Source organism: Salvia hispanica, chromosome 6 (genome assembly GCF_023119035.1).
Source record: "Salvia hispanica cultivar TCC Black 2014 chromosome 6, UniMelb_Shisp_WGS_1.0, whole genome shotgun sequence".
Classification (NCBI taxonomy): Eukaryota; Viridiplantae; Streptophyta; class Magnoliopsida; order Lamiales; family Lamiaceae; genus Salvia; species Salvia hispanica.
The window spans coordinates 24,680,359-24,689,574 of record NC_062970.1 but is presented as its reverse complement, the minus strand read 5'-3'; the positions used below and the strand labels follow the sequence as shown (position 1 = coordinate 24,689,574).

Sequence of the window (9,216 nt, the reverse complement as noted above, 5' to 3'; positions counted from 1 at the left end):
GGAACCATTGGAGCAGGCCAGCGCTGAATCGGCGAATAAAGCGGCGTAGGCTGGCCGATTGCGTGGCGCTGGCCGATGCGCTGGGCGCCATTGTTGCGTGCCGATCGGCCAGCGCCCAATTTTGATTTTTTTTTAAACCTATATAAACGCGATTTTAGTTTCATTTTCATTTGCACTACTTGTTTTAACGAGTTTTCTCTCTCTCTAACTTTCTGTACAAGAGCATCATCGAGCGATGAGTAACGCGGGTGGTAGCAGTGGTGGTAGTGGTGGGGATGCTGAGGAGTACGAACGGAGGATGAACGAGGCTATGGAGGCCTACATGAACAACGAGATGGAGCGGTACATGCGTAGGGTGGAACAGCAGGCGATACCTCGCCCTCCACGGGTTGTCCACCGCCGAGCAGTGATTGATCGGGATCACGTAGCTGCACATCAACGGCTGTATGACGACTACTTTTCAGAGAACCCGCGGTTTCCCACAAACATGTTCACGTATCGTTGACGGTCGATATCTCGTGTTTCCGCTTCAGGCACGATGCGGTTGGCAGACCCAGCCACACCCCTATTCAAAAGTGCACAGCAGCAATCAGCAATCAGGCAGTTGGCCTACGGAGGCGCGGCAGACATGAGGGATGAGTACCTCCACATGGATGAGTCGACAGCCCTGGAATGTCTGAAGTATTTCTGTGAGGGTGTGATAAACATTTTCGGTGAGCAGTACCTTCGAATCCCTACTCCCCAAGATTGTCAAGCATTTGATGCAGATGCACGGGGAGCAGCATGGGTTCCCCGGGATGTTAGGCAAGATAGATTGTATGCATTGGGAGTGGAAGAACTGTCCGACTGCCTGGAAGGGGGCCTACACGACCGGCTACAAGTCAAAGAATCCCACGATGATCCTCGAGGCCGTAGCTGATTACCGGCTGTGGATCTGACATGCATATTTTAGGGTAGCCGGGTCGAACAACGACTTCAACGTCCTCAACTCGTCGCCCCTATTCAATGAGAAGTGTCAGGGCATCGGTTCAGCCGTCTCATTTGTGGCCAACGACAACCGGCATGATATGGGCTACTACTTGGCGGATGGGATATACCCTAGGTGGCCCGTCTTTGTGAAGACGATCAGGCATGCAAGGGATGAAAGGAAGGCCTACTTTGCGGAAAGGCAGAGTCGGCACGCAAGGACGTGGAGCGTGCATTTGGTGTGCTCCAGTCTCGATGGGCAGCAATTAAGGGTCCAACGCGTTTGTGGGATGTTAGATGCGTTTCCCAAATAATGTGCGTCTGCATTATCATGCACAACATGATCGTCGAAGACGAGGGCGTACAATTGACTAGTTGGGCCAATGACGATGAAGCCGGTCCAAGCCACGGAACGGCCACCCTTAGCGTACGACGTGGGGTACCTCTCGATGAAGCCGGCCGGCTCAAGGAATATGCCGACATGCACCAAGTGGAAGCTCATATTCAACTCTAAAAGGATATAATTGAAGAGTTGTGGGCACGGAGGACTGCACGCCCATAGTTTTTTTCTTTATTATGTAATTTTTTTTATCTATGTACCTTATTTTTAATGCAATTAATGAATTTTTCCGTATATATCTCGTAAATTTAATTCCGTAATTTAATCGTAATTTTAATTCCGTAAATGTACTATATTTTGAATTATTTTTATTGCGGCCGGCCTATGGCTGTCTTAAATCTGATGTGGCAGGTGGATTTTTAGTGCTGCTGACGTGGCAGGGAGAGAGAGTGGCTGGCCTATTTGCATTGGAGATGCTCTAATGCCTCCATCGTCTTCCTCATCCCTCACTTCTCAACTTACATCAAAATTCTTAAATCTGAGACTAATTTCTCTTGCCCTAGCTCTACAAATCCTACTCCAAATCGACGCCACCAGCATAGCGGTCGCCGTCCTCCGCCGCCTCCTCCGACGGCGTTTCTCCTCCTCGGCGAAATCGCCGTCAACCGCCCATCTCCGTCCAGCTCCAGCAGCCACTGCCTCGCGCTACTGCTCCAGCAGCGCCGTCGCTCCAGTGAGCTCTCCAGAGCTCCGTCGTCATTCGATCGCACTAAGATAAGCCCTCTAACTCCCATCATCTAGTTCGTTATGTTCAGTTCCTCTTTGGGCAGTAGCTTTGTAGAGTTGGGGGTCTCAAAAATTATGTGTTTCACTTACTGGAATGAGCTTGGTATTTGGGGCTAAAGTCTTGATCCTTTAATTATTAAAGCTTGCTACTGTTGTGAGGTTCCTAAAGCCATGATTCTATGTTCTTGAGCCAACTATGATGTCCGAAATAATGCAGAGAGGGTGTTAGTCTATTACCTCATTCTCGATGACTCCTTCGAACGCCGGGCTGCTCTTAAGCTCGCCGCCATTTCCTTCACTCTCTTTGCTCCTCCGAAAATTTTGGTGTTTTAAGGGTGGTGAGAATGAGGTGGTGATGGGCTGTTTTTATAGAAGAAGAGTTTTGGCGTTTTGTGGACAATTTAGGATAAATATTCCCTCTCCTTTTTGGTTTTGGGTTTAAAGCTTCACTACTAAATTGGTGTAAGAGAGAGCTCTATTTCTATTTTGAGCTAACAAATCACCTCTCTTCTTAGGATGAGCTAAAAAGCCTTATTGCCAAATTTGTGTAAGTGGATAGGAGAGATCTTGCTTATCTCACCCTTATTTGATTCCTTCCACTTGTTTGCAAACACTTTTTCTTGGACTTGGCTAGTACCATTTCTAATCTACTTTTGGTAATTGTATCTCCTTTGCATGTTTAAGGCTACTCAATTTTGGTTGTGTGTGGCTGTCCAACCGAGAAGAGGAAAGGGAAAATGATCATGATCCAAGGCGTTCCTTGATCTCATTACCATTTTTAGCTATAGTCAAACTTGTAGACTTTGGCTTTTAGAGTAGCTAAGATGTAGCAAATTCCTTTCCTGTGTATAAATGGGTGTAGAGCATTCTATTTGTTTAATTGGCATTTCTTCTTTCCACAATTGTAGTTAATAAAATTTGAAATTCCTTGCATTTTAATTTCAATTGTCTCTTCGTCCAAATTTTGTTTTATACTCAAAAACTAGTGCACGAAAACTCGGGTTGTTACAATGAAGTGGTGGACCGTGAGTTTAGTTGTTTTTTATAGTTTTTTTTAAAAAAACCCGGGGTGAATCTTATCATTAGTATAATATAGAAAACTTAGAAATACTCATGTTTAGTGACATCAGACCAAGTTGCCTATAATGAAAAGTTCGTTTATGTGTTGATTGAGTTGACTTAATGCATTGATTTGAGAGTTTTGTGAAAATGTACATAATTAATGAATTGCTTGTTTAGCTTGAATCATGCTTATACCTTGTGAGATTTGGGCCATACATTTCTTTCTTGTGTGATTTATCTGCACTCATGTCTTCGTTTCTAGAACTTGCTCCCGGTCTGCCTAAGTCTACATAGTGTTTAAATGATAAAAGAGGACGATAGGCCATCCTTCTTAGCTAATTAATGACCATACTTGAATATATTCTTAGCTAGCCACTTTTGAGCCTTAAAGCCTATTCTTTGGAAGCTAAATATAGGGAGAATATTCATACACTCTTGGGGAAAGTTAGTTTATATCTTGTGAAAAGAGTTGGGGAGGTAAGGTAGAAGTAAAAGTAGTGTGCTTACTTGTGAATAGTGCATAGACATCTAGATTTGAAATAGAAATTTGGTTGTGCATAAAAGAATAAAAAGAAAGGATGTACAAAAGAAAAAAATTCGAGAAAGAAAAAAAAAAGGATAAAGAAAAAACAAAGGAATTTGGGAAGTGAAATGAAATCTGGACAAAGTCTAGAATTTACTGAGATTCGAATCGTTGGTGGGGTGCTAAGTTTGATGTAGTAGAAATTGGTCACTTTGGCTATGATTGGGTTTAGTCACAAAAAGTAGAGGATGAATTTGACTTTGAGCAAGCCTATGGTAAACTTTGTATGTTGCATGATCTGAGAGCATATATTCTTTACCTTTTACACTTTGACAGTTAGTGATAAACACACTTCTAAACACTTGTGAGCGCATGTACTTCAATATGCTCAACGAGCTAGAAATGAAAGTGCACTAATAAGTTTTGTTTGATTTGATTTATATTCTAGTCAAACTCTTTATTTTTCATGGTAATGTTTTAGGCAACTATGAACTTAACATCTGTATTTCTTTATTAGTTTTTCTCTTGTTTTATTTGAGGACAAACAAATAATTAAGTTTGGGGGAGTTGACAAACACGGATTTTACATATATTTAAGGACTAGATTTGACTAGTTTTAAATGTCAGTCATGCAAATTATGTTCTTAAATTGCATATGTTATACATGGGGTGTATTAGGGTCCTCGCAGCTCTTTGGTATTAAGCTTCAAACAGATCACAACTCTTGGATTCTTGGATTGAATGGTTGTGATAAGCTACATTATTATACTAAATATCTACTCCCTCCGTCCCACAAAAGATGTCACACTTGTGGGACGACACGGGATTTTAGGAGGTTTTATTTTGTGTGTTAACGGGACAGAGAAAATATAATTTTTATATTCATGTGAGAGAGGACTTTTTCCATAAATGGAAATGTGACATCTTTTGTGGGACAAATCAAAAAAAAAGTGTGACATCTTTTGTGGGACGGATGGAGTACATTATTAGTCGGTGTTCATTATTAGGATGAAAATATATATTATTAAACTATAATGCTACATTATTAGTCGGTGTACATTATTAGAATGAAAATCTACATTATTAAATGACACGTGGCATTAATCCAACCGTTAGATGACAAAATCGTGGGACTGAGATTCAGTTGAATGTTTGAACAATACATCCTTGTTATACATTTTGATATTTTTGATGTGTTTATTGATAAATGATAGAAAAAGACAGAAAAAGGTGCATAAAGCACCAAGGTACAACAGCCTCATTTCAAGCCGATTTTCCTAGAATTTTTGAAGTCCAATAAGTGATTAATTCATACCATTCTCTTCATTTGCGAAAGAGCTTTGCGTGGATATCTTGCAAGACTAGATCGGAGTTCTATGGAGAAAGTTATGACTATTCTACGAACATTGCGCAATGTAGTCAAAGCTGGCGGAAATTCAAGGAAGGAATAAACTATTGCCCAAATCTCAACTTTTAATTGAACGATATTTTACCATTTCAAACCTTTTTCTAGCCTATAGATACCCCCTAACCTATTTCATAGCTATCATCTTAGAACCTCCTATCCTTCTCCACCTCTACACCTTCTTCCATCCCATATTTCCACATATAATTCATCCATCTTCCATTGGAGCAGAGCTCTGCTATCCATGAAAGAGAAGACTGAAGATTGAAGATTCAACCTTGGGTTTTATCAATTTCTTTCATGTCTAATACTTTTATTATTGTTTTTACTACTTGTCTATGAGTAGTTAAACATCCTTTGAAGATTTTTTGTTGAACACTATTATGAACATGTTTTGATTTATTGAATTGAACCTTTTTCCTAGCTCTTGTGATTGTTTTGCTTGTTCGTGTGCTTTTATTATTCTTTTTTCTGACCAACTGTAGAACTATTTATGTTTAACTAGATTAATCGAGAGATAGCTAGTTATACGTGGTAAAAGGAACGAGTACAACACATAGGTTTATCTGCACTCGAGAGAAGCGATCCTTTGTGAGGGCTTGAGTCTTAATAACTTAAAGAGTTGGAATCTAATCTATTGGATGGATACTTTGATAGTAGAGTCTAATCTACTGGATAGGTGCACTCGAGAAAGGGGTTATTCTAGAATCGTGATTTTCCTAATAATCCTAGAGATACAAAAATGTAAAGATTCCGTGGGATTAATCATCACTAGGTCGTAGTAGTTGAATTCTAAAACTCTTCATTGTTTAGCCTGATTTGTATTATTTTGTTTTTATACTTGTTTATTTATTTTTTTCTGGTTTATAAAATCAAAAGCAAAAACTTCGTGTCTCTAGATAGTATATGACACTTAGTATATGATAGTTAGTTTCAATCTTATTCTCTGTGTTCGATATCATCGTACTAATCTTTAGCTATACTAGATCTACCCTGTATGCTTGCATGTATTTTTAGTGTTAATAAATAGTGCATCAGGTTTTTGGTACCAAACCTCGTCAGTGTAATCAACAATGACAAGCGACTCACAAACGGGTTTACCGTTATGAATCAAAACGGGGATTTTCTTGTGAATGGGGTTGGATTGAAGAAGAAGTGAGCTTTTGTTGTGAAGTCCTCCTCTTTGTACTCGTATTCCACGCCTTTCGCAGCTAGCGCCACTCGAGCCCTCATTCCGAACATGCTAGCGAAAAAATCGAGCAGAATCGCCTTTTCTGCCATTTTTTTCTTTCTAAGATTTTGAGTTTGTTGAGAGTGGTAAACCAATACTACTCCCTCCGTTTCATAGTAATAGAGTCATTTTGCCATTTTGGTATGTTCCATAGTAATAGAGTCATTTCCCTTTTTAGTTAAAGTCAATACATTTTTCTACACCTACGTTACTCTCTCTTACTTTTTTCTCTCTATATCTCTCTACGGTAGAGAGATATAGAGAGAAAAAAGTAAGAGAGACTCTACGTTTTCTATTTTCCACTTTATTTTCTCTTTACTTAACTCATCTAACATAATTTTCTTAATCTCCGTGTTGAAAAGAAACGCCTTCATTATTATGGAACGGAGGGAGTATTATATAGAGAGTGTGGCAGTTATCATCGGACAGGAGAGGAGTGGATCATCGGATGAGTTTACATGAATCTAGATTATGCACGACACACACTTTAACTGGTAAGGTAGTACTCCAATAATTATGAAAAAGTTTTAATAAAGATTGAAAGCTACGCTATGACAATAAATTTTAGAAAGGTCCAAACTACTTTTTACTTTAAACTTTATTTTTTCACATTTTGTCCCTTAGCTCCAAGTACAAATTTATCCATTGAGTATTTGTAGTCTCGCTACTACAAAAGATATGTTAAAGGACGTTTTTTCAATGCAATTAAGGACGTTTGTATGTGTTTCTAAAAAAATCACCAATACTTTGAAAAACGTTCTTATAGTTTGTGTCCAAACAAAAATTAGATAGTGCAAATTGAAGCGTCCTGAGAAGCAAAAGATGAATTCAATCTATCCTTAATTTAGGAACGCTTTCTTTTGCGTCATAAATTGTTATTTCTAAAACTTTTCCAACGCAAGTAATTGCGTCTCGATATCCGTGTCCTTCAAGTAAGTTTTTGGTGGTGTGTATTATGTAATTGTGATCTAAACTAAATCCGTCCTTTAAAAATACAAATTATTTTTATTTTGATATGTTACTTAAAAATGTAAATTTTTTATTTTAGGAATTGTTTTCTCTGATAAGGTGAGACTTATTCTTCAATATCATTTTTTTCTTTTATCTCTATCTTACTTTAACAATTACTATTTTCGTAAGTGAAATATTGTCCACATTTGAATCGGCACGGGTTTTAAGAAATATAATGAAAAGTGAGTGGAATGTGGGCTCCACATTATTAATTTTATATAGAATGTGAGTGTAACGTGTTAGGTGAATGGTGGGACCCATTTACTTAAAATGGTAAAAGATAAATGAGACTTTGAATCGCGGACACACCGAAATGGCGTGAGACATTATTTCACAAACAGAAGGAGTATAATTTATTTTTATGCTTGACCATATTATAAACATTTAGCAATACTCTATTTATTAATCCAAATAGTAGTAGGTTCTTAAGCCTTTGGAAGGCATTTATAATCAACGGTAACTTTGTAGTTTAAGTGATTATGAAGGTGGCCCAAATCTTCACAAAACTCACCAACTGTACTCAGAAATATTAAAAATCTCAAATTCCAGATTTCTCTTTTGGTGCATGTGGTGATGCACCTAAGCATCAACATCAACTTTAAATTTCTCAACCACCGATAAAGAGAGAGAGAAAGGTGGTGTTATTATCCTAAACACAACGTGACATAGTAGCAAAATTAGGAGGGGTCGATACCGAACACCTTCCTTATCTTTAAAGCAAACTCGTAAACCTTGACCGGATCAACCAAGGAATTCGACACAAAATCTATCTCCAAACACCTCTTCACCCACGCACTGAGTGTGGGGCAGTGCTCCCCAATGCTGAAACCACCACACTTTTCGTAGGTGTGGAACCACGCCGTATATGTGACCAATGCCACATCCAAAAATCCAAAGCTCTCTCCACCGAAGAAGGCCTTGTCTCCCAGCTCCGATTCCATCTGCTTCAGAATCTCTACGAATTCCTTCTTCCCCGCTTCTAACTCTTCCCCACTCTTAGTCCACGTCTTCCTTGCAGCATCATACAGCTGCAACATTAAATAAATAAACAACCATAAAATAAAGCAATCGGATCGGTTAGGGCATAACAGAAGAGAATAACGTAGCAGAGAAAGTAAGCAATAGGGAAAAGTAAGACAGAGAATATAATAGCAGAGAAAAATGCGTTGATTTTTAACAAAAAAAGAAATATGTCAACTCTAATAGAATATTAAAAAAAAAGAATATGTTCCAACATGAAACAGAGGGAATAGTACCTTTTTGTCGATGTAATCAGCCCAGAACCTAGATTGGGCTCTCTGGTAAGGATGGGAGGGCAAAAGAGGGTATTTGTGGTTCCAAACCTCGTCGATGTACTCAACAATGATAAGTGACTCGCAAACGGGTTTATCGTTATGAATCAAAACTGGGATTTTCTTGTGAATGGGGTTGGATTGATGAAGAAGCTGGGATTTGTTGCGCAAGTCCTCCTCTTTGAACTCGTATTCCACGCCTTTTGCGGCTAGCGCCACCCGAGCCCTCATTCCGTACATGCTAGCAAAAAAATCAAGCAGAATCACCTTCTCCGCCATTTTTTCTTTCTGAGTTTTTTAGTTTGTTGAGAGTGGTAAACCACTGCTATTATATAGAGAGTGTGGTAGTTATCAAGTGAGCGCATTGTTGGATGTGTAAGGTAGGCCTCCAATAATTAAGAAAAAGTATTTTGATAAAGATTTAAAGATACCTTATGACAGTAGATTGTACAAAAGGTTTTTATTTAATCCAAAAGTATTTTTCACAATCTCCGGCCCCATTAAATATTTTATATTTGACCGGTTCGAGTTTTAAGAAATTGTTTGAATTTATAAAGGAATGAGTGAAAAAAAGTTAGTGGAATGTGGACCCCACTTTAA

General features: G+C 38.7%; 1 protein-coding gene across 1 annotated transcript; it reads right to left on the bottom strand.

Moving 5' to 3' along the window:
* Nucleotides 1-7,851: 7,851 nt before the first annotated feature.
* On the bottom strand, nt 7,852-8,933 carry LOC125192341 (glutathione S-transferase U19-like). The gene is made up of 2 exons (XM_048089882.1): nt 8,581-8,933; nt 7,852-8,352 (listed from the first exon to the last, which is right to left on the bottom strand). The coding sequence occupies exons 1-2, from the start codon at nt 8,893-8,895 to the stop codon at nt 8,002-8,004; spliced, it is 666 nt and encodes a 221-aa protein (XP_047945839.1). The 5' UTR covers nt 8,896-8,933; the 3' UTR covers nt 7,852-8,001.
* Between the last annotated feature and the right edge of the window lie 283 nt (nt 8,934-9,216).

Coding starts and splice junctions, on each gene's coding strand:
- LOC125192341 (XM_048089882.1), bottom strand. CDS start 8,895: ATGGCGGAGAAGGTGATTCTGCTTGATTTTTTTGCTAGCATGTACGGA. Junction 8,353..8,580: donor CTGATTACATCGACAAAAAG/GTACTATTCCCT, acceptor TTAATGTTGCAG/CTGTATGATGCTGCAAGGAA.